The 26,898-nt window shown below is 47.9% G+C and overlaps 1 protein-coding gene across 4 annotated transcripts in view; it reads right to left on the bottom strand.

Moving 5' to 3' along the window:
* Nucleotides 1-26,898, bottom strand: part of GSG1L (GSG1 like) — a 206,172-nt gene that overhangs the window by 128,162 nt on the left and 51,112 nt on the right. For all 4 annotated transcript variants that reach the window (XM_041747034.1, XM_041747035.1, XM_041747036.1 and 1 more), the window contains one exon: nt 7,292-7,339. In XM_041747034.1, coding sequence (XP_041602968.1) covers nt 7,292-7,339 — 48 coding nt within the window. The remainder of the gene's footprint in view (nt 1-7,291; nt 7,340-26,898) is intronic.

Raw genomic sequence — 26,898 nt, 5'->3', positions numbered from 1 at the left:
AAGAGGTCATGTCTTAGGTGGGTTTTGAAGGATAAATAGAAGTTTTCCAAGGCACACAAGGGATGGTAAAGGTAAGTAGGCAGAGGGAACAGCATATGCAAAGGCACAGAGGAATGAAGGACGATGGGGACCTTGAGGGAAGTGTACTTGAGTGGGAAGGCAGGGCTGGAGCCCAGGGTCAATGTCAGGGATGGTAGGAAGTGGAAAAAAAAGGCAGACTGGCTCCAGATGGATCACAAAGGGAGATGAACTCCATATTAAAATATCCTGGCATATATAAAGTTTGGGAGCCAGGGTAGGGGTTCAGGCAGGATCCCGATACAATTGGATTTTCGCTTTAGGAGGATCATTTCGAATTCAGAAATGGGAAATTTTTGTTGCACTTTTTCTTAAAGTATCACATCCCGACAGCAAAAGTGCATCTACTGCAAGTATACAGCTTGATGAATTTTCATGAACGGAACACAGTCCACGTAACTAGCGGCCAGACCAAGAATCAGAACATTGCCAGCTGCCGGCGCCCTCTGCACACCCCCCTCCAGTCTTCGTGGGCAACCACTGTCCTGACTTTTCACGGTGCAGACTCATTTTTGCCTGTTTTCCAGTTTTATATAAATGGAATCACATAGGATGTGTTCTCTTGAAGCTGCCTTCCTTTGCTCAGACTCGTGCTGCCGTGAGCAGCTGAAGACTGTTCTCCCCCCTTGCTGAATCGTATTCCACCGTGAGTGCTGATGGGCACCGAGGAAGAGCAGACAGGCGGTTATCGGTTGCTGCTTGATGACGACTGTGAATCACGGGAGGCTCAATTAGCTCATTCATTCATTCGCTCATTCATTTTTCATTCATTTACAGGAGAGCACAGGCAGCCCGTGAGGGAAAGCTCCAAACTGGGGTTTAGGAACTGGGGACATTCCACACATCACACCTTGGACCAATCCTTACCGAGGCAGCCTGTTAATGATGTAAAGGCAGGAAAACCCAGACATCTGCATGGACTCTCTGCAGAGATCTCGGGTGGCAAAATCTCATCCCTCCTGCCTCTTCCATTGCAGGGTGGATTCTTTATTGCTCGGCTGGAGCTCTGCCAGGATGTCTGCTAACCATTTCCTTAGCTTTCTCCCACACCTGTAGGGCAGAGACTTCTGCCTCATTCATATTTGTACCCCCAATTCCTCGCCCAGAGCCTGCCATGTAGTGGGTACTCAGGAAATATCGTTCAGATTGAAAGGCATGTGTGAAAATGACTGGCATGCAGAGGCTGCCTGGTTGGTGTTTGGCAAGAGAAACCATCCAAACATTAAAGTCCCTCATGGAGAAATAAGTAGGTCACTTTGGGAAGACAGTGACCAGGGGAGACCTTGACCAGCAAATCAGTGAGGCTCATGCACACATACACACACATATGCACACATACACCCCGGAAATCCAGGTGAGCCGATTCCAGCACAACCAGGTGCCAGCCGTCCTTGAGGCCTGTGGTCAGTGTATTTCTTGCCTCATTGATGTTGGATGTAGCCATGTGACTTTCTTTAGCCAATGGGATGACAGCAGACATGACGCAAGCAAAGGTCTAAAATGTGTTTGTGCAGTTAGCTACTTTATTACTTCTTTTTTTTTTTTTTAAGATTTTATTTATTTATCTGAGAGAGAGAGAAAGCACAAGTGGGAGGAGGGGCAGAGGCAGAGAGACAAGCAGACAGGCGGGGAGCCCAGTGTGGAGCTCAAACCCAGGACCCCAAGATCATGACCCAGGCTAAAGTCAGACACTTAACCAAAGGAGCCACCCAGGTGCCCTGCCATCTTGCATGTCTGTCCCCTCTACCTGGCCTCCAGAATGAACAAACGTGGAACAGACGTGAGTGAGCCCAGACTACATCCTGGGACCAACTCAATCCACAAACATGTGAGCAAAAAACAAAGGCTGAACACCCCTGAGCTCCGGGATGTCTTGTTACCCAGCATTATGGTGGATGTTGCTGACTAGTACACTAGGTTTGAAGACTACCCACTGGCCATGGGAGGGGAATCTTGCCCCAGCAAATAAGAGACTGAGATTTTGAGAGATAAGGGAAGAGGAAGACAAGGCAGTGTGAGACGCATTTCCTCTGCATTCTCAATATCAAGTTCACAACCTACAGACACTGCTGTTTGTCTGCATTTGCCCATTTCATCTTTATAAATTGCTCAGGCATCTTTAATTCACCGTCCTCCGCCGCCTCCCAGAGCCTGCTGGGCAGAACTTTGTTCAAGTCTTATTCTACTATTCTGTGAGTGCAACTCCAGAGTGGAGCTGGGCCCCCGAGGCCCAGAGGTAAATAAGAAACCACGGCTATCCTCAGAGGGGCCCGGCCCTGTGAAGGAGAAAGATGTGCATACAAGTGACTGTCATCTACTATGACACTGAAGTCCTGAGGTACAGTGAAGGCACAATCTGAGCATCCATCTATAGGACTGCCTATGTAAACAGTTCCTACATGAGTACGTGATGGAAATTTATATAATTGTTCCAAAAGATGAGGATGGTTTTATGTATTGATATGAAAAGCAATTTATGATTTTATATGTGTGTGTGTGTGTGTGTGTGCCTATCTATCTATCTATCATCTTCAAGGGCTAATAACCAAACCATTATTAGAGAATATCTAGCGCGTGGGTTCATAAGAGATTTTCATTCCTCATTTTTGTATTTAAAGATTGTTACAATTTTTATAAGGAGAGTGCATACTATTAAAATCCATGTTCATTTTTCTCCCATTCAATGGGTGTTGGGGAGCGGTTACAGAGCCAGGCTTTGCTCCTGGGCACCAGAGACATAGTGAGTCACAAAGGAGACAAAATCCCTGCCCTCGTGGAGCTGACACTCCTGACACTCTGTCAGGTAAGCACTGAATACGCTGTAGGCAGTAATAAGTGACATGCAGGGGTGGAAATGGACTTGGCAGGAAACAGGGCTGTGATAAGAGGATGCTCAAGGAAGGCTTCCCTGTGGCTGTGACATTCGAACAGAAGCCTGCATGATGAGGAGGGACCAGCTGTGCAGAGAGCTGAGAGAACAGTTCTGGAAGCAGAGAACAACAAGTGCAAAGGTCCTGAGGCACACACGTGTTTGGCTGACTCAAGGAACATGAAGGATCTGGGGGAGCTGGGAGTGTGGAGTGTGGTGAAGGAGGGGAGGGAAATTGCAAGAGATGAGATCCAGAAGTTCAGGGCCAGATCCCACAGATCTCACAGGCTGGGTGGGGTGAGCACGTTTGCTTTTTCTCTGAGCCAGTTGGAAGCCAAGGGAGGACTTTAAACAGGGATTCACATGAGATGACTTATGCTTTAAAAAGATCATTCTGGCACAAGTGAATCAAGGGGGCAAGAACTGAAGGAGGTAAGCAGTTAAGAGATTGTGGCAGGAATCCAGATGAAAAATGGATGTGGCTTAGGCTAGTATAAAACAAAAAGATATTTCCCATGTGAAGCACAAAACTACAATGGTCAGGCACAAACTAAGAAAAATGCGTGCCATGGTAAAAAGACAGATCACAGACAAATATTTTTCCAGGGGACAGGGTCGGGAAGCAAGGGGCAAGAGGATATTGGAAAAAATGGCAAAGAGGGAGTGCCGTTCGTGAAGGGTCTTGAAGCAAGACTGTGGTTTGCCAGGCGGAAGGTCAGGAAAAGAAGGGGAACACTAGTCTAAGAACACCCTAAGTTCAGCTCAGAGGTCTTGGTGAAGGAGAAGGGGAAGTATAGCCCAGCACACATCCTCACACGTGCATACACACACGTGCATGCACATCCAGGGCTCTATGCACACACACACATGTGCATTCACACATCCATGCATCTATGCACATGCGCACATGTGCACACACATCCATGCATCTTTGCACATGCACACACACATCCGTGCATGCTTGCACAGACACACACCGTGGATCTATGCATATGCAAACACACCCATGCACAAACACATACCCATGCATCTATGCACATGTACACACTTTGACCTGTGCACCCATGTACAGGGCCCCACACTCACCAGCATGTAAGCATAAACACTAGACACACGTGCACACATTCTCACAGCAGTACCTGCTCAGACATACACACACTGACTCCTGACCACACACTACACATACCACACACACACAAACACTCACTCATTCACAGTGTCTTGGAGGCCTACTTTTTCAGCAGAAGAACCAGGCATTTACAAGCCAAACTGCTCAGGTTCAAACTCCAGGGTCCTAACTGTATGACCTCAGGCAAGTCAATTCACTCTTTGCCTCAGTTTCCTCACCTGTAAAATGAGGATTAAAATAACCCGATGGATGTAAAGCTCTCAGAACAGCACCTGGCACACAATAAGCACTGCATAAAAGGCAGTTAGTGTGAGTGCCATGATTATTACCATATCTGGCAGATCAGAAGGTAAGTCACAGAGGGAGTGGGCGCAGGGACAGGAATGCAGGAGAAGAGTGTGCGTTGGGAGAGAACACACGTGGGCTCAAACACCAGCCCCAGATTCTCGGTGTGGCCTTGAACCACTCACTCCATCTCTGCAGCTCAGGGTTCTCATCTGTGAAATGGACAGCCATGGTGAGAGGTGCGCAGAGGGATGGTCCCATGAGCCCACCTGCCTGCAGGCATCTAGGGAGGGCCAGGCGGGGGGTGCTTGGGGAGAGGCCGTGGAGCTGCACGACAAACCCCACCGATCCCAGGGACAGCTGAAGTGCTCAGCAGGCAGCGAGTACGTGAAAATCGCCCTGCCACTTGGCGGCAAAGCCAGCCCACTCAGCCTTCTTATAAACATTTTTATATACACAGCCAGAAGGTCCTTGGCGGGGCGACCAAGCCCTGAAAGAAAAATCACGAGGCCAGTAAAACACAAAGATACAATCTTTCTGGGGCCCTCAGGCCTCATAAGAGAAGCAGGCATAAAGGTCAAATGCCTCGATGAGGTATGTGGACACGCATGGACACACTCCACACACGCTCACACGTGCACACACACACATACGCGTGCTCACCCAGGCACACAAGAGGAGGCACACTCACACAGGCACGCATGTGTACACACAGGAGATCCACGCACACCTACTCACGGGAGCACCTGCTCGGGCATGTGCACACTCACCCTCAACCTACTGTACACACGCATTGACATGTGCACACAGGGGCCATGCCTCCTGGATGCCAGATGTGAGGCACAGGTGGCCCTGCAGCTCCATGGCCTTGGGGGTTACTGGCGTTCGCCGAACACTGGCAAGGGGCCGCCTCCAGGTACAGGCTTGTAAGACGCAGGTTGACGAAGGGGTCTGAAGCATGGGCTCTGCCCTGCATGAGAAGTGACATGCGGGTTGGCTTCAAGTCTGTAAGGCTCAGATTCTGCATCTGGCAGTGAAGTGACTTTGTCAGCGGCTCCTCACAAAGTTGTGGGGGGCTTCTCAGTTAATGCAGCGCCTGGCACATGGGGACTGCACAGTGCATATCCACCATGTAGGCTTTTTTTTTTTTTGAGATTTCATTTATTTATTCATGAGAGACACACAGAGAGAGGCAGAGACACAGGCAGAGGGAGAAGCAGGCTCCATGCAGGGAGCCCGACATGGGACTCAATCCTGGGACCCCAGGATCATGCCCTGGGCTGAAGGCAGATGCTCAACCGCTGAGCCACCTGGGTGTCCCTCCACCATCTAGGTATTAGCAGCAGTAGTCCTAAGGCTTCTTGACCTCAGTTTGGAAGCTGGGGCCCAGCTGCTCAGCTTGAAACTTCAGGGTGGCCTCCTGTGATAGCCAAGCAGGGCACGGTCGCTGGGAAGCCAGTTGAGGAGGTAGTGCCCCACTACTGCCGAAAGCCTGCTGTGGGGGGAGGTGGCTGGGCCTCTTCTTGGGTCTGAGGGTCCCCAACTCACAAGCTGCCACTCGCCTGGAGCTCTCCAAGGGGACAGTGTCCGAGAGACCGAAACATCACTAGCCTCTGTGACACATGGTCCCCTTGCCAGTACCCCTTTTGCCAACATCCAGCCTTCAGGTCCCTGACCCTCCAGACACTGCAGGGCAGCCACAAGCCCAACCCCACCAGCAGGGGACGTGAGTTGCCCCAACTCCTGGACTAAAGCATTTCTCTTGAGTCAGGCACGATGAAATCCCCCCTGTTGGGGCAGTATCTAGGACTGGACTGCTGCCTCAGTTTCCCCACCCCGAGGCCCAGAACCAGAGCCCTCTACTAATTTCCAGGCTGTTTGAAGACATCAGCACCCCTGCTCTCCTTGCACATCCTCCTCGATGGCAGGGGGGAGGCAGGTTGAGGAGGCAGCCATACCCTCATGTTGCTTTGGCAGCACATCCTCCAGAATCTGCTCTCTCGCTCTCCCTTAATAATAAAACCCCAGCCTTAGCTGAGCACGTTGCCAGGTTGCCAGGATAACAATCTCATTTCCCAGCCTCCCTGTAGCTGAGTCTGGCCCTGGGATCAAATTCTGGCCGAGGCGACATGAGCAGGTACTGTGGGCAACTTCTAGAAACCTTGGAGTTGACACACAAGCTTGACCTTTTCTCCTTTGCCCCCCCTAAGCTGCTGCCTGGAAGGCAGGTGTGACAGCTGGAGCTCCAGCTGCCATCTTAGATTATGAAGACAAAAGCACAGAGATGATGGAGAAGGTCATCAAGGTCTGGATCCTGAGAACTTCATGGAGCAGAGCCACCTGGACTGCCTACTTTCAAACTCTTATAGAAGCAATGCACATTTCTCCTCTGAAGTCGGCTACTTTGGACCACCATTCCCTACAGCTAAAGCTAATCCTACAGCCGTGCTCACCCTACACGCGAGCTGCGGCCAGCCCCTGACCATTCTACTCTGAGTGTGGCTGAGGGTCAGGATCTCTGCTCTTGGGCCCCGTGCACAGGGAGTGACAGACACAGGACAGCCGGTTTCCCGCCCCTGAGGTCAAATCCTGCAGTTGGATGCAGTGCCCCCAACACTGGTCTAGCCTCACTCCGACATCCACACACCCATCCCACCTCCCCGCCAATCCTGGTGTGGACTGGAACATGGAAGCATTATGACTCTCGGGACTGTCCCACTTAGGGGAACGACAGGATGGGCCTCCACCTGCCTTTCTCCCCGTCCCAACTGCTGGAGAAACTTGAAGCTTTGCAGGATTATGGGTCTCTGGGGAGCCGTCACCCAGTGGTGCTGCTGGAGAAACCCTCAAGGGGCTGCGGGAAGCCACCTGGGCAGGAAGTGTCTCTGAAGGGCGCTGGGCTTGCACACCTGAGCGGGGGCCACACTTACCCTTCTCCGATGCTGGGGCCAGGTCAATGAAACTGCGACATTTTTCACCTTCAAAAAGAAAAGAAGGGTTTCAGAATGTGAGAGGAAGTGATAGCTTCAGGCACCCCTCCCCTTTGCTGAGCCTTGTCACCGAGCAGGACGTGGGGCCGGAGTATCTCTATCCCTTATTCCCGGAAAGCCAATGTCCCCAAGGAAACTGTGGGCAGCGAATCTGCAAACTCAGCCAAACAGCACCAGGGATGTCACCTCCGCTCTCACCTCCGATCCAACCTGCCCAACCATGTGGCTCACACCTGATCCAAGCCCTTGGGCCCCTTCCATAGCCCTCACCCCGTCCAGACCCAGCAGGATGAGGACAGCCCCTCGCTAGGCTCCCCAGGGGCCTCCACACTGCCGCTGCCGCCCGGGAGAAGCTTTCAGGACACACAGCTCTGATCACGTCACACACGCACACAGGCACATATACTTCCGCTCAAACCCTCTGATGACTCCCTGAAGAATGATGCCCCAAGTTTCTTCATGGAGACCCCCCTGCACTCAGCCCTGACACTCCTCATGCCCCCTCCCCACCACGAGGCCTCACCCGTGCTGTTCCCCCTGCTGGGGACACGCTTCCCCTCCCATGAGCTCTCACGGCCCCCTGGCCCTCTCCGACACACAGTCACCTTATGGTTCCACTCTTCGTATGATTCTTAGGTGGATGACCCACAGGTTGTGAGTGCCATGAGGGTGTGCATCCCCAGCTCAGGAAGTGGCAACTCCATCCTCCCTCATGCTCAGGCCAAAACCTTGGCATCAACCTTGATTTCTCCCTTTGGCTCACACCTCTACATCTGATCTGTGGCTCTGGCGTGGCGGTGCATCTAGAATCCGATCACCTCTCACCCCCTCCGTTGCTCCAGCCACCATCTCCACTTAGATGATGGTGGTAGCCTCTGCCTGGGTCTCCCTGTTACTGCCCTTCTCCATACAGTGGCCAGCGGATCCTGTTATAATCTAGGATGGATTATTATGTCCTCCTTCTCTGTTCAGAACGCAGAATGAGAACCCAAGTCCTCCTCGTGGCCCACAGGGTCATCACTCCCTAACCTCATCTCCTACCATTTTCCCCTTCACTCACCTGGCTCTGTCCACACTGATCTCCTTCCCGATCCTTAAATGTGCCAGGTATACCTCTGCATCAGGGCCTTTGCACATACTGCTACTTCTACCTGGAGCATTTTTCCCTCAGATAGTTGAATGGTTTACCCTTCCTCCTTTTTATCACCTTCCTCAAATGTTACGATCTCAGGGGGACCTTCCCCAGCCAATTTTTAATATTCCAAAGGTCCCTGCCCTGACTGCCCAAGCTGTCTTCCTGCTGGACCCCTACCACCTAAAACAGGGTCTGGTACATATGAAGGCATAATACATATTTGCTGAAGGAGCATATGAATGAATAAACCAGAGTGACTGGACAAAGAGATGAGCAAATGAATGAATGAATGTCTTACACTCAAACTTTCAACCTTTAAGAAACTCTAAGTCTGTCTCTCCCAGGCCTCCTTGACGCTGGGCACCATGCTGACCAGGACACAGTGATGAGCAAGACAGCCCGGCCTCCAGGCCCTCTGTCACAAAGGTAGCACACACAGCAACCTGCCAGAGGGACAATGTTGCCCACAAATCCAGATGAGAACCAGAAGAGCTGGCCGTGCCGGGCTCACAGCCCACAGAGCAACAATCAGATGGGCCAGATGCTGCCCCCTTCAGATGGAGGACAGGCCCTGGAGTCTGCCACAGTCCCCGCCGCTCCCCGCTGTTTTCCCTCTAGCCTCCCCTGAAGCCACCCAGCCAGTCCCTGGGACACTAGGTCGGAAGACCTTTAGGGTCAGCTTGCAACCCCTGGCTTAAGGATTTTACTGCTAATCCCAGCAAGGATATAGATTTCATGTCAAAATGGAACCAATGTGAGTTGGGCGGGGGGGTGGAAAGGATCTGGAAGCTTTCAGCATTCTCAATTCATGTGTCTGCTGGAAGCTTCCTAAGTTCTTGTCTACGAAGCTCCCTAGAAGCCCCCTTGGGATCCTGAATGTCCTTCCAGCCCCATACAAATGCAAATCAGACAAGAGGAATGTTGGCAGATGAGGCTGAGAAGGAAGGCAAGGGCCAGATCACAAAGGGTCTTGAGTGCCAAACTAAGGAGTAGACTCCTGTCTTGTTTACATCATCCCTTCCAAAGAATCATGAGGCCACAGGTGGCTGGATGGTGCTCCTGTGGCTTCCTCCCCGGGCTCTATGCTGAGACACAGGACCCTCACCTCCCTTCATGGATCAAGAAAACAAGGCCCAGGGCCACTGCGTGACCACCTGGGACCACACAGCAAGTCAGAAGTACCAAGATTAGAACCCACTGAAAGAGATGTTTGCTGACAGCCAAGAACTGGAAAGCAGGATAAAAAAAAATAAGAATCAGTAGTATGCTAGAATGGATATATTTTAATGAATTGTTTCTAAGTTTCTTTACTGTTATATTGTTTTCTCAAAATCTGGAGAGAGAAAACATTAATGGTCAAATTCAGACCAACACCCAGGGCCATGTTCAGACCTTGTGGATCCTAGGCACTTTGACCTATTGGGGTCCTTCCTAAATTAAAAAAAATTTTTGAATTAAAAATTACATTTTACAATTGCTTTGGCTAAAAACAAATATATTAACACTACATATTAAGATTTCTCTTCACCTAAAAGCTTATCTTTTTCTTCCAATTTTTAAAAATATTTTATTTATTTATTCATGAGAGACACAGGGAGAGAGGCAGAGACAAGGCAGAGGGAGAAGCAGGCTCTCTGCAGGGAGCCTGATGTGGGACTCGATCCCAGGACCCTGGCATCATGCCCTGAGCTGAAGGCAAGCGCTCAACCACTGAGCCACCCAGGTGCCCTTTTTTTTTTTTTTTCTGATTTTAAAAGAAATTAAAACTTGTGTATACATCCATGAAAGCATCGTGAGTCCTTGGCTCTGTGCCGCTGGATGAGAGGGAGAAGTGGCCCTACAGCTTCGGGTCTCCCAGCTCCCCCATTATTGTCTTCCCACCACCACTGGGCTCCTGATGATAGGTAAAGTTGATGTGCTAAGCATTTTGCCTTCTCTTCTTCAACAGTTTTGCTGAGATATGATTCACATGCCATACGATTCACCAACGTAAAGCTGACAGTTTAAAGGTTTATTGTGTATTCTTAGTATATTCACAAGACTGCGTGACCATCACCACAATCAATTTTAGAACGCATTCGTTACCCCCCAGAAAGAAACGCCATACCTATTACCAGTCAGCCCCATTTCCCCCAATCCTCCCAGCACTGGGTAACCCCTGATCTATTTTCCTTCTCTATAGATTTGCCTATTCTGGTGATTTCACACAAATGCAATCATACAATACGTGATCCTTTGTGTCTGGCTTCTTTCCCTTAGCATAATGTTTTCAAGGTTCATCTATGTTGTGGCATGAATCAGTACTTTGTTCCTTTTTTAAGGCTGAATAATGTTTCATGGTATGGCTACATCACATTATGTTTATCTTCATCAATTAATGGATTTCGGGTTTGTTGCCACTTTTTTGGCTATTGATGAACTTTCATGTAACAAGATTTTGTGGGGACAAGTTTTCATTTCTCTTAAGTCTATACCTAGGAGTGGAAATGCTGGGTCATGTGGAAGTTCTTTTGACCCTTATTGGGAACTATGAGACTCTTTTCCAAAGTAGACATGGTGTTTTACATTCCCACTAGCTATGTGTCTATATATAAGGGTTCCAATTTCTCCACATCTTTGTCACCACTTGTTATTGTATCTTTTTTGTATATATCATAGGCATCCTTCCAGGTGGGAAGTGGTACCTCAGTGCAGTTTTGATTTGTACATCCCCAGTGACTAGTAATGTTAAGCATCTTTCCATGTGCTTCTTGGCCATTTGCATGTCATCTTTGGAGAAATTCAGATCCTTTGCCCATTTTTAATTGGATTATTTTGTCATTTTATTATTGAGTTCTAAGAGTGCTTTATATATTCTGCATACATATACCTTATCAGATATCCAACTTGCAAAAATTTTGTCCCATTCTGTGAATAGTCTTTCCGCTCTCTTGATGGTGTCCTTTGAAGCACAAGAGTTTTAAATTTCGATGAAGCCCAATTTATCTATTTCTCTTTTGTTGCTTTTCCTTTTGTGTCATAGCTCAGAAGGCTTTGCCTGACTCAACATCATGAAGATTTAGTCTTATTCTTTTATCATGTTAACTCTTACCTTTAGGTTTATCATCTATTTGATGTTGACTTATGTGCATGGTGTACAAAAAGTGTCCAACTCTATTCTTTTGCACGTGGATATCCAGTTGTCTCAACCCATTTGTTGAAAGGCTATTCTTTTCCCCGTTGTATTGTCTTGGCACCCTTGTCAAAAAATAACTGACTATAAATGGGAGGGTTTATTATATTCTCTCAGTTCTATTCCATTGATCTATCTATATATCTATCCTTATACTGGTACTACACTGTTTTTGATTTGAAATTGAATGAGTCCTCCAACTTTGTGTTTCATTTTTAAGATGATTTTGGCTAATATGGGTCCTTTGAATTTCCATATAAATTTTATTTTTTTAAAGATTTACTTATTTATTGGTGGGGCAGAGGCAGAGGGAGACAGAGAGAAAACGTCCAGCAGACTCCTTGCTGAGTGCAGAGTCCAATGTGGGGCTCAATCCCATGACCCTGAGATCATGGCCTGAGCTGAAATCAAAAGAGTCAGACACTTAACTGATTGAGCCACCCAGGCACCCCTCCATATGGATTTTAGAATCAACTTGTCAATTTCGGGGGGGGGGGGGGGCGGGGATGCCAGTTGGACTTTTTTTTTTTTAAGATTTTTATTTCTTGATAATCTCTATACCCAACATGGGCTTGAATTTACAACCCAGAGATCGAGTCATGTACTCTACTAATTGAGCCAGCCAGGCACCTCATCGTTAGAATTTTAATAGGGATTGCACTGAGTCTGTAGATCAATTTAGGGGAATATTGCTGCCTTAATAATATTAAGTCTTCCAGTCCATGAACATGGAATGTCTGTCCATTTATTTAGATCTTCTTTAATTTCTTCTAATAATGTTCTGTAGTTTATGGAATATAAATAAGTCTTGCACTTCTTTTGTTAGATTTATTCCTAAGAATTTTATTCTTTTCGGTTATTGTACATAGAATTGTTTTCTTAATTTCATTTTCAGTTTGTTCATTGCTAGGGTATAAAAATATGATTATTTTTGTATACTGACCTTGTGCTCTGCAATCTTGCTAAATTCGCTTATAATTTCTAATAGTTTTCAGTAGATTCTCAGATTTACTATATACAAGATCATGCCATCCACAAATAGAGGTAGTTTTACTTTTTCCTTTCCAATCTTGATGCCTTTTATTTCTTTTTCTTGTCTAATTGCTCTAGCTAAAATCTCCAGCATAATGTTGAATAGAAGTGGCAAGAGCAAACGTCCTTGTCTTGTTCCTGATCTTAAGGAGAAAAGCACTCATTCTTATACCATTAAGTATGATGTTTGCTGCAGGATTTTCATAGATAATCTTTATCAGGTTGAAGACATTCCTCCTATTCCTGGTTTGTTGAGTGGTTTTATCATAAAAGTGTGTTTGCCTTCTCTTTAATCTCATAATAGCCTGCAATGATGTAGCTCTGAGAATCCTCATTTAGAGACAAGCAAGCTGAGGCTCTGAGCTTTCAATGACTTGCCCAAGACCACACAGCCAGTAATGATGGAGCAGGACTCAGTCCAAGTCTATAGACTCCAAACTCCATGCCCTAAAGTTTTTCCAGCCATGTACTCAAATTTTCCATGTAAGAATTTCCTACTGCAGCCAGCCATTCCCACTGTGTAGAGCTTCCAGATCCTGAAAGGAATCCCCCAAGAACATATCCCCCCCATGCAGACAGGGAAAATCCACCAAGGGCCAAATAAAATGGCTCTCGCATTTCTATTTCTGCTACATGGACAAGACCAAATGGATGATGTTTGAACAGAGATGGTCAAACTTGACCCACACTGTCTAATCAGGACAATGCTGAAGTTTAAGAAAAAATCATAGTAATGACATGAGGAAGACTGGCTATTTTGATGGTCAACAAGTCTAATACTTGATATCCAAACACAGAAGGGAGTTTTTTTTCTCCAAACCCCTATTCTTCATGATAAAAATTAGCTAACCGTTTGTGTGAAAGATATCAAACTGTACCAAATTGTCTTATTGCTTTTAGAAGTAGCCTTTAAAACATCTTTGTCAATTATCCTTAAGTTGATATGTTTAACTAAGGGATTTAATTGGGGTATAAAATTAAAGACAAGAGCACTTTATTTCTTTAGACTGAGGCTTGTCAATTAGATCATGGAGCTGTGGCATGTTACTGCCACCTGATGGCAGCGTACCTTCTGTGAACTGTGGAACGTGAAAGCTAGGAAGAATCCTAGAGGTCATCCAATTTAAGTGGCTCTCAGCCCTGAGAACCCCATGCCCTACCCACAGAGACCCTGATTTAATTGATCGGTGTGGGGCCTAAACTTCAGGGAGGTTTTAAAAACTCCTTGATTCCAACACGCAGCTAGGCTGAGATTCACACTCCAATCTGATGGTTTTTTTTAAAGAATTTATTGACTTATTCATGAGAGACACAGAGAGAGGCAGAGACACAGGCAGAGGGAGAAGCAGGCCCCATGCAGGGAGCCCGATGCGGGACTCGATCCCCAGACTGTGGGATCACGCCCTGAGCTGAAGGCAGACGCTCACCCCCTGAGCCACCCAGGCATCCCTCCAAACTGGTTCATTAAAAAAAAAACAACTATTTTCAACATTAGAAAAACAGTAAGTTATCTTTAGTGACAGCTCATGTTATCAAAATGGATATGCCTTCAAACAGCACTATCTGGGAGGTAGGATAGCAGAGTGGCCAAGAGTCTGAGTTCTGGGATCAGCAGAGCTGGGTTCAAATCCTGACCCTGTCATTTCCTTCCACATGAGTCCCCAGTCTTTCTGTGCCTTGATTTCCTTGACTGTTTCATGGGTATGGCACCTGTAGGAGCGTTGTAAAGTCCTGATACGGGCACAGAGCTTAGACATGGTGCCTAGCACAGAGTGGGTGCTTAGGAAATGGTGGCCGTCCATTTGGCCATCCACCATCAAACATGACTCAGAGGAAACACTGGGCATTGGTCTCTGCTGTACAATGGAGAGGAGAGCAGACTGATGTACGGTGGTGAGTGGAGGAAAGGAGTGGGGCTCAGAGCAGGGGCCCTAGACCCACCTGGGTTCAGCTTAACTCCATCACTTACTAGATGTATGACTCCACATTAACCTTCTGGTGCCTCAGTTTCCCAATCTATAAAGTGAAAACCACCAATGCTAGTGTTTCTAAGTACTGATAACAGGGTGGATCAGTAGGGGTTGGTGCCAACCACCAGGTGTACAGCGAGGACAGCTCACTGAGCAGGAGACCACACTGCCAAGTGGCATTTGCGGGAATGTATAGTTCCCTTATGAGCCCGTGCCCAGGATGTGGCCCTGCACTGCCCATTATCTCCACCAAACCCATGGGCATTGTTTAGTAATTGCCTCATTTTTGCCCCTTGAAGATGCTCTTTCTCCCATTGCTACCTCCACTGATTCCCTTTGGCTCACAGTGAGTTACTAAAAATTGAGAAGGCGAAAGAGAGCATCTCCTCCCCAGGAAGGAGAGCCCCCTAAAGACCCACTGTGTTCCCAGAGGCTCACTGGAGCCAGCTCAATTCTCACCCTACTTTCCCACAAGGAAGACTATCTTGTTCACCTACCACCTACCCTCCCCCCAAAAAGATGTCTCCCTGCTCTGAATTTCCAGCTTTTTATCACAGTATCTTTTATTATATTGTCTCTCTCCCGCAGGCACAGCTTGGCCCCTCTGGCTTGAACTCCTTTGGGGCTGTACATGGCAGATCTCCCCACCAGCAGGTGGAAGCTAGAACATTATGTTACCCAAGATCCAGGATCCAGTGACCCAAGGAGAGCCCAGAGTGAACACTATGCTAAGAACTTGGCCGGCATCACAACTGAATGAGGTCACTATCCATCCCCATTTTACAGATGAGGAAGTCAAGCTCATGTAGGCAAAGGGACCTCCTCAAGGTCACACAGCCAAGTAGCAGAATCAAGATGGGGGCTCAGGTCCATGTCTTTCTAAAACTCTTTCCATCATTCAAAGGATTGGCTTGTCCAGAATAGGACACAGGGGCACCTGGTGGCTTAGTTAGCTATGTGTCTGCCTTTGGCTCAGGTCATGATGCCAGGGTCCTGGGATCGAGCCCCACAGTGGACTACCTGCTCAGCGGGGGGGTTTGCTTCTCCCTCTGCCTCTGCCTTTCCCCAAGCTCAAGCTCTCTCTCGCCCTCTCTCTCTCTCTCTCTCAAATAAAAATAAAATCCTTTAAAAGAAAAAAAAGAAGTAGGACAGAGACTCAGGACATTTCACAGCCACATGAGATTTTTGGGCTCAGGTAAATCAACAGTGTCTCCGAAATGTCCTTTTAAGACATTTTATTATGAGAAATTCCCATCTTGTACAAAACCAGAGACTAGTGCAAGGAGCCCTACGTTCCCCCATCCCCAGCTTGGAAACTGTCACGTCACGGCCAGTCTTGTCTCTTTACCCCTGTAGCCCCCACCACATAGGGTTATCTTGAAACAAATCCCAGAAGTTGTGTCTAAATGTCTTTTTGAAGGGTTTGCTCCCTTGCTCAGAAAAGACAAATGGAAGATTGTTTCTTCCCAGACCCTGTGACATCACCTTAGAGAGCTGGTGGCTTTTTGCGGCGTGGGAATAAAACACATAACCCAAGAGGGCCCGACCTGCCCTCCTTGCTGGCTGCAGAATTCTGACCCCCTGTCTGCAGGGACCCCGCTGAGCTAAGAGCAGGGACGGGGGAAGCAGCTTGAGCTTCATCAGCCGGCACCTCGAGCCCGCACCAAGGAGAGCACCTGGCATGCGTCCCCGGCAGAAACGAGGCTTCCAGGAATCCGCCCTGGACACAACCGGCCAGGTCACAGCTGCCTCGGCTCGGGCTCACCACTCAGGCCTGAAGCCAGGGATCTCACCCGTGGCCCCTCCTCCAGGCCCAGTTTACTTGAGAAAAAGGCTGGTGTGTGGTGACAGCGAGTAGAGCCAAGTGCACCAGGGTGCAGGGAGGCCAGCAGGGTGTGCTCCCTGGTGAGAGCTCTCCTGGTGAGAAGCTCGGGCTCTGACTTCATACAGATGGGAGTTCAAATCCCAGCTCTGCCATCTGCTAACTGTGGAGGACTGGAGGGGAACGATGGGTTTTGTTTGGTTGTTGTTGTTGTTGTTGTTGTTTGCCAGTAAAGGGTGATCATTCCCACCTTATGGGGTTGCTCGAGGGCCAAACGAGGTAAAACAAGACATCACCACTTAGGATTTAAACCAGGCAACACAGGGCACTGGGGTGGCTCAGTGGTTAAGCGTCTGCCTTCAGCTCAGGGTATGATCCGGGGGTCCCGGGATCGAGCCCTGTGTTGGGTACCCAGGCCTGCTTCTCCCTCTGCCTGTCTCTGCCTCTCTCTGCCTCTCTGTTTCTCATGAATAAATAAATAAAATCTTTAAAAAATAAAAAATAAACCAGGCAACATCTGCAGGAGGGCCAGCATGATATGCTGATACCCACACTCCCACTGTCACTCATCAGAGTCCTCAAGGCTCCGTCCTTGAAAAAGGTGCTCTTCAGAGGCAAATGGAGGTGTCTGGGCTCAGAAGCCATAAGACATGAGTTCAAATCCCTCCTCTGCCTCTTCTTAGCCACATGATCTCAGAGAGTGACTTTATCTTTTGGATCCTTTTCCTCCCTCACCTGCCAAATGGAAGTCATCGTGTACCTGCCTTCTAGGCTCACAAAAAGGAGAACAAAGGAGTGCATGAAACCCCCATCCTTTGCTTGGCTCTGTAAATAAGAGTCATTTCTGATTTTTGCTTCCTTCCCTGGATTCTAAGTTAAAGACACATTGCAGTCTTCCAGAAGAGAGCTGGGAAGTCTTCCCAAGCCAGAAGCAGGAGGCCATAACGGTGCAACCTCACCCTGAGCAGGTGGAGGAAACCTGGCAGGGGTGCAGGCAGCATCCAGTGAGGTGGCCAGAAGCAGATGCCCAAGGCTGGCAGAAGGTCTGTGGAGCACGGAGGGTCGGCCAAGTTGCCCTTGGCATGAACACGCAGGAGTCCAGGTCTGGCTGGCAGCGGGAAGATGGGCAGCAAGTGGAAGGGGCACTGGGGAGACCAGCGTCCTTGGCTGGGTCCCTGGATCCCAGGTCTGAGGACCGTGACTTAATTCCATACCCCACCAGATGGTGTAATTGAGGTTTCTGTGGCATGCAGGGTGGGGATCAGCATCGGGGCAACCGTGGTGAGGCACTGGTGTCACACTGGTCTCACAAAGCCAGCCGACAAATATTTGCTAACATATATTGTGCACATACTCTGTGCCAGGCCCAGAGGGTTTTACAAACTCCCATCCCTGTTTTACTGATGGAGAAACTGAGGCACAGGAAGGCCGAGTAACTTGTCTAAGCTCATTCAGCCAGTGGTAGAGCCAAGACTCAAACTGGGATGGCTCAGCGGAGCCTTGGCATTTGGCCACGACCGCCTCCCAGCGGAATAAGCAGTTTCTAGAAAACTCCATTCTTCCTAAGGTAGGTCCCAGATGCCCTCCCAAGAGGACTCCACATGTGGCAGGAGAAACCAGCAGCCACGAAGATGCGACCGCATTTCCAGATGCCCAGCCAACAGGACCCAAACGGGGTTGCTTCTGAGTTTGTTTCTGAGACCAAGATTCCAGGGGACCCCCCTCCTGGCAGATGCCTAACTAGTTTTTCTCTATAGTAGGTGCTTTCAACTAGCTAGGAGGGCAGAGAAGAACTGGTCCTGGCCCCCAACCACCATGGCCGATGAGAAATAATTTTAATTGTTTGGCAAGGGCAAAAGTTCACACACCTTTGCTGGCTGGATTCAAGGAATTCAGCTCCAAGATCAGAGAATAAAGAAAAATGCCAGCAGATCTTGTGCGAAGCTTCTCCTCTCACTATCCAGGCTGGCAGCAGAGCCTTGGCAAGCACTTCCTTGGAATTCTCCAGAGGCCTCTGCCAGTTCAACTGACAGGGCAGCAGATGGTACACACTTATCTGCTGATGATATTTTGATTTATTTATCTCTTACAGATGGTACCATGCCTTGATTTCTGGCAGGAGTCCAAAATGTGGGTCAACTTTCTGGGCATAATCATTTCTCCAAGTGGATAAAATACTGGAGACTGAAATCCTGCCTGACATCATGACCTCATCACCACAGTCTCCAGACATGCCTTGCTTGGGCATTTCAGGCACTGTGGGTACACCGTAGGGAAAAGATTGTTCTAAAGAATTTTATAGCTGGAAGAACCTAAATGCTTATTTTAAATTAATACCATAGTGGTTAAATGTAAGAGTTCTGAATTCACAGAGTCTTGAGCCAAAGTCCCAGCTCTGCCACTTACAAGCTCCATGACCCAGCCTAGACACTCTGGGTTTTAGTTTCCTCATCTGTAAAATGGGTATGATCGTCATCATTACTACATAACGTGTGACAGAAACAGCTGGCTATTACCGAAAAACTGTGCTACTCCTGTAGTGTGGGCCATTGCTAGGAAGGTGCCACCCAGCCAGGCACGATCTTTTCCAGCAGTCCTGCATCCTGGTGGGATCATGGGACTGGTTCTGCCTGTAAAGTGTGAGTAGTGCCTGGCTGGAGAGGGCTTTTATGAAGTGGACACACCTTCTCTTTCCTCTGTCACCTAGATACAGTGGGCTCTGAGCCCTTGGGAAGTGATGAAACCACAGTGTGGAAGTTGCCTGGTCCCTGAATCACTGTGTGGAGGAGAGCTGCCATCCATCAGAATCACTGACACTGAAATGTCACATGAGCAAACAATAAACTGCTACTATGTTAATCCACACAGCTCCCTCTGGGTTTATCTGTTACAGCAGCCACTGTTGCCTGGTACATAGCTGGGGATCAAATGGGACCACACACGTGAGACAGCTGGTGCATGACAAGGACTCAGTAAGTGTTCACAATTATTAGTATCATCATCTTTCAAGGGAGCTTGATAAATTAAGGAGATCGTGATTTTTTTTTTATGTCATCCCATCTGTTAGATTTGGTTAAAACTACACAAATCTGCCTTTCCTAATATCTCTCAGTCTTATTTATGCCCTTTTTTTTACACACCATCAGGAATCCATGAGCTGTCCTGTCTCACTCCCCAAAATCATGTTTTGAAAGAGAATTGTAAAGGGTGCCTGGGTGGCTTGTTCTGTTGAGTGTCCGACTCCTGATTTCAGCTCAGGTCATGATCTCAGGGTCCTGGGATCGAGCCCTGCGTTGGGCTCCATGCTAAGCAGAGAGTCTGCTCGAGGATTCTCTCTCTCCCTCTATCTCTCTGCTCCTCCCCTCCCTTTCTAAAATAAATAAATCTTTTAAAAAACAAATTAAAAAAAAGAAAGAAAAAATGTGAAAGGAAAAAAGGAGCATAGATAGTTTTCCTGTGGCACACGGTGACTAACATGGAGATTATGGTCCTCCAACCTCTTGTCCCGGTATTTCCTTTCTGTCCCAGGCACAGAATTAATCCAAATCAGCTAGAGATGGAGGAGGGACATAAGAACCATGGAGCCCACAGCCCTCAGTTTCCAGATGTTGAAATAAAGGCCCAGGAGGGCCCATGGGTTGCCTGAGTTCTCCTCATTGGGCAGATATTGAGCTGAAGCTGGAACCTGAGTCCCCTGCCTTCTGACCCAGAAGAAGGTCAGGGAGGATGAGAAGTCCATAGTCCCTGGCCACAGAAAACAATACAAGCAAACACCTCCTGAGCACTCACCATGTGCCAGGCGCTGTTCTAAGTCTCCATAGGCACTCGTCTAGTTCTTAAACCACATAAAGGAGGTACTGTTATTGTTCCCATTTATCAGATGAAGAAACTGAGGCCCAATGAGGTTAAGCACCTTCCCCAAAGACACAGAGATAGCATGTAGTGGATCCAGGATTCCACCCAGGATGCTGTAACCCATAGAGGCACCACTTTGAATCACGTTTGGGGAGAGAGAATGTAGATGGAGGATTCGACTTTCCTGCTTGATTCCCAGGAGAGGAACTAAACCCACTTGGGCCCAAGGACCAGGCGGCTGTCCAATACAACCCAAGAAGAGTCCAGCCATGGAAATGGCCCCTCCAAGGTACCATTAAATTTCTCAGTGGAGGAAGAATATGAGAAAGGCTTGGCCCACCCCATGGAGATGTTGCCAAGAGCTTCAAGCAGCCTGGAGTGGGTGGCATATCAGACTAGGCCAGTGTTTCTTCACATGTCCCAGGAGTGGCTCATGATGGGAGGATGTGGCACTAAATTACACTGAATCACATCATGGGGAATGATTTCCCTCCCCAATTCCCTTCCAACCCTTCAGATTGCTTCCAGGAGAATATTTCAGTTTTGTGCTAGCTTGTCCTTAACATCGCTCTAATACTTACTAATCTTCCATTTTAAACAAAGAAAAAAGCCAGAAGTACCTGGTGAGAATTTGATAGCATTGCTTTGTTTTATGCACGTGCACACACACACACACGTATGCGTATATATATTTATTCTATTTTTGGCAAGTTGTGCTGATTCTCTATTTCCAATTGTAATATAAAGTTTCCCTTTTGAATTCATTTATGTAAGTAAAATGGGAGCCAATACAGAGCACAAAAAAAAAATCATAGTAGAACAAGGGTACATGCCTAAGAACAGATTCACAAAGGTGATATGAGAAAAACTAAAATGTGGGAATCACTGGGATAAAAGAATTATGCACTTCCAGGCCCACTCTAGGCTAAGGGTTTGCAGGGCCACCACCCTGCACAACACTGGCATCGCCATTCAAACTGTGGTATTTACGAATGACATTCCCTAGAGTCACGCAGTGCACAACCTCCACGGCTATACACAGCGGCCATGAATATTTTAGAGTAACAAATATCCCAAACATAGGAAGAAGGATAATCTTCTGCTCAGCTGCCCTGAAACTGGCAGCCAAAAGTTCCTCATTGCAAATTATGGCACTCTCTGATCCTCTTAGAGTGTCCCCATGCACAGGGGGCTACTGGGCCACCCAAGAATAGCTGGTGCTCAACCCATCCTCAGGAGGAATGGAGGAAATAACAGGGACAGTGTTCTTCCCAGGGGAGGCTTCAGGAAGATAAATAACAAGGGAGCAGCATGTTCAACTCTAAAGGCAGCAGGCTGACATTCTCAGCCATGAAAGTACTTGAAGAGAGGAGTATCCCCCCCCTCCAAAAAAAAGAGAGAGAAGAGTATCCCTGAGCCATTCTCAAAAAAGCTAGATGACATTGAAACATAGCTCACCCAGGGAAGAGTCAAGAATGAAGGATTTAGAGCAAAAACATCAAAGCAGAAAACCTATGGAAACACACAACCAAAATAAAATAATTGGAGATATTGTGTTACAACACCGTGATGTAACTGTAAAAGTCATGGAAACACCAGAAATCAGAAGGTCAGAGGCAGTATGGGCTCTGTGCTCTCATCTTTCTCAGAAGGGGTCTAATATGGAAACACATTTCTGGTTCAAAGGCTACAAGGATGCTTTTCCCTATTCCTATTCCTCCCTGCTCCCCATCCCCATCACAGAGGTAATTATCTGCCCCAGTCAAAGTAGGCAGGTAGAAGACACATCAGAACTCAGGCCTCACTTGTCCTCAGGGGCCCCGGCCCCTCACCCTACATGGCTCTCAGCCCCAGGGTCACTGAGAAGAATCCTCTCATGTGCTAGGGATTTCCCAAGCTGATTAAAAACAAAGTAAGAAAATCAACTTACACTCGGCTAGGGCAGTCCAGAACATATTCTCTCTCTCTCTCTCTCTCTCTCTCTCTCTCTCTCTCACACACACACACACACACACACACACACACACGCTCATCTGTCTTGGGGTCCCCTGCCTCAGCCTTTCCCCCGGCCTCCCTGCCTCCGCACCGTCAGCCACAGGGATGTTTACAGAGCCCAGATCTGAATTCTGTTCAGCAACCTCCATGTTAAATTCACTTCTCACCAGAATCATCATGCCCTCAGACATTTATTAAAAATGCAGACTCCCAAAGATGCATATTCTCCGTGACCCAACAATTCCACTTCTCGGAACTCGTCTCACAGACATACTCACATGTGTGCAAAATGACACAAGGTCAAGATAACTGCAGCATAATTTTAAGAACAAAGGACTAGAAACAACCTACATGTCTGTTAATTAAACAAGAAATACACATGCAATTTATGGAAAATTCACACTCATTAAAGCAAACGAGGCAGCTCTTTCTCAGAATATTAACACAGAATATTAATGCTAGCTAATATTAATCCAGAATACAGAACATTGATATTACGTGGAAAAGTGGGAACGTCACAGAAACTTGAGACCCAATGCACATACAGAACCAATCTAAACAGCTCCCTCTGTCCTTGCTTCTGTCCAGTGTGGTCAGCCTGGCTTTCCCCATCAGACATTGTGTCGTTGCCACAAACTTAATGGCTTAAAGAATACAAAAATCTTGTAATTCTGTATCTCAGAATTCCAACGTGGGCCCTACTGGGCTACAGTCAAGGTGTTGGCAGCGCTGTGTTCCTTCGGGGAGGCTCTAGGGAAGATTCTGTTTCCTCGCCTTTTCGAGCTTCTCGGGCTGCGCACACTCGACTCCCCACCTTCCTTTCCACCATCTGCAAAGTCAGCCCTGTTGATTCTCTCCTCTCTGAGAGACATGCCTCCTTCTCCCACTACAACTGAGAAAGATCCTCCACTTTTAAGGATTCATGTGATTAGCTTGGGGCTCATCTGGAAAATCCAAGATAATCTCCCCAACTCAAAATCCCTAACTGAATCACATTTGAAAAAGTCCCTTTCACCATTTAAGGTAGAATATTTACAGGTTACAGGGATTATTGTGGACATTTTGGGAAGGGGGCAATGCACCTGCTGCCATAGATACCGTGGACTCCAGCCACCACTTCGTCACTGTCAGCAGACACAAGACCTTGTGATGATGTACCTGTCCTTCTGCCTGAATTGTCCTTTCTCACTTGTCTGATTCTTTTTTTTTTTTTTTGAGATTTTATTTATTTATTCATGAGAGATACAGAGAGAGGCAGAGACTTAGGCAGAGGGAGAAGCAGGCTCCATGTAGGGAGCCCAGTGCGGGACTCTATCTCAGGATCCCAGGATCACGCCCTGAGCCGAAGGCAGACGCTAAACTGCTGGGCCATCCAGGTGCCTCTCACCTGTCTGATTCTCATGTAGACGTTCAAGGTTGAACTCAAAAGTCTTCTCCTCTGTAAAGCCCTCCCTGATTGCCCCAAGCAAAATTAGGGACACTGCCAGCACTTTGAAAAGACCTTCCTGCATGACACTCGCCACTTGGCATTTGAATTATTTGCCTACCTGTGCATCTCTCAGCAGCCTGCAAGCAACTTGGGAGTGAAACTGACTGATTCATCCACATATCCCACCACTCAGCGTGATGCCGGGCACACGGGAAGGCTCCCAGACACTGGACTCACAAGTGACAGAGTCCTCTCTGTCCTTTCCATGTTACCATGCTGATCCAAACCACAATTTTATGTGTCTGTGGTTGTTATGATGATTCCAATGATTTCATGTGCCTGGCATATGTCAGAACCTCGATAAATATTAGCTTTGTAAATAAATTAATCTGCATGCTTAATATTTATTGAACATTTTCTACATGCTAAGCACTTTACTAAGCTCTCTATGAGCTCTGCCTCTCTGTTTAATTTTTCACAACGACTCTCAAAGGAGTCCTACTGTATTCCTTTGGGTAGTTGATACTAGCTGCTGTTGCAAACTGCTCAAAATCCCAAAGGCTTATTTTTCAGTTCCCTCTCCTGTGTGACTTCCATCCACGCAGTGACTCAGGGACCCAAGCTACCTTCCATGGGGCAGTCGCACCACAGCCAAGGGAGAGAAAAGTATAGGGAAGGCACACGGTCTACTTACCCACCTCAGCCTGGAAAGGACACACATCGCTTGCACTCATCGCATTGGTGGCACCAGTCCCACAGCCAATGGGACAGCAAAGGACGCTGGGAAATGTAGAGGGCCATTGGATAGTGATAAGCATAGCCATCACCCCCACATTTATTATCTTCCTCATTTTATTTTTTTCTAAGATTTTATCTATTTATTCATAAGAGGCACAGAGAAAGAGGCAGAGACACAGACAGAGGGAGAAACAGGCTCCCTGTGGGGACCCGGATGCAGGACTCCATCCCAGGACCCCAGGATCAAGCCCTAAGCCAAAGGCAGATGCTCAATCATTGGGCCACCCAAGCATCCTTATCTTTCTCATTTTATTGCTGAAGCCACAGAGGTTCAGTGGAACAGGGACGCTGCCCAGGGTTTGCAAATAGTGTGTTGTGGAAACCAGTTCAAGCCCAGTCCCATCTACAACAGGCCATGTTCCTAGCCATTGCTTGCTCACACGTGCACATCCTGTGTGCTCAAAAGTTAGGCCACCACAGAAGGTGAGGCCTGGGATGTTGCTGAGCGGCCAGGAGGACCCGACCCTGGGGCTGGGACATCTCCTCTGGACCATCCCCACAAGGAAAATCCACATAGAGATCATGGGGAAGCGGCTGGGTCGCATCTCACCATCTATTTGCTTACCCCTGCCAGTGTCAGTTTATTCATCAGCGCCTAAATGATGACACAAGGCAGCTGTTATGTGCTTGATTTTCCCCTCCAGACTGTTGCAAGAGGGGAAACAAAATCTATTTTTTTAAAGCGAGCATCAGACGAAGCTTGAACAAAACCTATAACTCTTTCAGGACGAGCAGCTCTCTGAGCTTCCCACAGACGCTCTTAGAGCATTGTTTCTGGGGGTTATTTGGCAGTTGTTTACTGTCTAGAAAGAAATATCACTCCTTCCTGTGCATGCTTCTCCTCTCCTCCCTGCAACCTTCCCCTCCCCTAAGGGCCGTGTGAGCCCTTTGCCCCCATAGTTTAAAATTGTAATAAAAAAAATCCTCTCATTCCCAAGTTGCTTTGCATCAGCCCCAAATCCTGTGTCCTCTCCTCAGACCCTCTCATTCTCGTCTGCCTGTTCCTTGTCTCCCAGACTCAACATCTCCAGGCCAAGACAACTGCAACGCCCTATCAACGCTCAATTATTCAGGGCTGATTGTTCAAGGAGTGGATTATTTGGGCTCCCCCACCTCCGCCCCATGCCCTGGCACTGCTCATCAGCACCTCCCATCTTCAGGCAAGGCAGGAAAAGAAAGTTTTTTGAACTCGCATCCACCCAGACCAGCTGCTGGTCAGCCATCTCTACCAGGCCGGGAGGTGAGGAGGACTCAGGGTTACATCTGTTCATCTTGCCTCTTCCCCATTCGCATAGGTAATTCAGAGTTTGAAATCACTTTTCCAGAGAAAAGGGGAGCTAAAGCCAAACTAGCCCAGATCTTCCACCCTCGGGGCTCTCTCACCAGCCTGTGATGTCTGCACAGCCTGATGGCACAGAGGTCTCTTTACAGCATGAAATATGTCGCAGGATCATTGTGTAATGGCATATCTAATAAATACAATGAATTTTTTAAAACAAAGCAGAGAGAGACAGGCAGAAGGTGACTTGCCCTCGTGTGAGATGGTCTCTCGTGCCAGCTTATCCAAGAAGAGGCTAGCTTTCAGATGCAAGACCCTTCCCCGGGGCCAAAGCCCCCAGTCTTGGGGAATCTGAATTGTGGTCACTTACTAAAAGGACTCTTGGAAAAACAGGGGACCCTCCTGGGGAAACATTCCCAGAACCCAAGGAAAAGAGCAGACGCTGGTCCAGTGGGTGGAATGCATATCAGCCCAGAAGGGGACCAGAGGGGTCCCGGAGGATCTGAGCCACTTTACTGCATGCACCACCTCTCTGCAGCCCAGCTGCCTGATCTCCGCCCACTGCTTGGAGACCTTTAGAATTATCACCCGCTGGGTCAGAGCAGCTGATGGGTAAGAGGAGAGGTCCTGTCCCTGCAGGAGAATGAGATGTGTCCTTTAACTCCCTCTAGCCAAACTCCAGGGGGTCTCTCAACGCTTTTACCATTTTTTTTTTGCATTCAATTAGCAAACGTCCATCAAGCACCTACTATGTGTCAGGCACTGTTCAAGCACTGAAAATGCAGGAGTGAACAAGACATGAAGTTCCAGCAAAGGAGGCAGACCGTAAACAATCAAACAAATAAGCAAACAACAGATAGCAACATGCACTCCGAATGAAACAAAACAGGGAGGTGAGGTGGAGAGATGCGGTGGATGAGGCATCTTTGACAAGCGACCAGAGCCTTCTCTCTCATAAGAGAACATTCTAGCTTTCACCTGATGAAGACAGCCAGCTATCTAAGGATCCAGGGGGAGAGAATTCCAGGGAGAAGTATATCAAGTGAGGCAGGAATATACT

The sequence above is a fragment of the Vulpes lagopus genome, chromosome 3, assembly GCF_018345385.1.
Source record: "Vulpes lagopus strain Blue_001 chromosome 3, ASM1834538v1, whole genome shotgun sequence".
Taxonomy (NCBI): Eukaryota; Metazoa; Chordata; class Mammalia; order Carnivora; family Canidae; genus Vulpes; species Vulpes lagopus.
The sequence above is the reverse complement of the archived record's forward strand: the minus strand, read 5'-3'. Positions and strand labels throughout refer to the sequence as shown.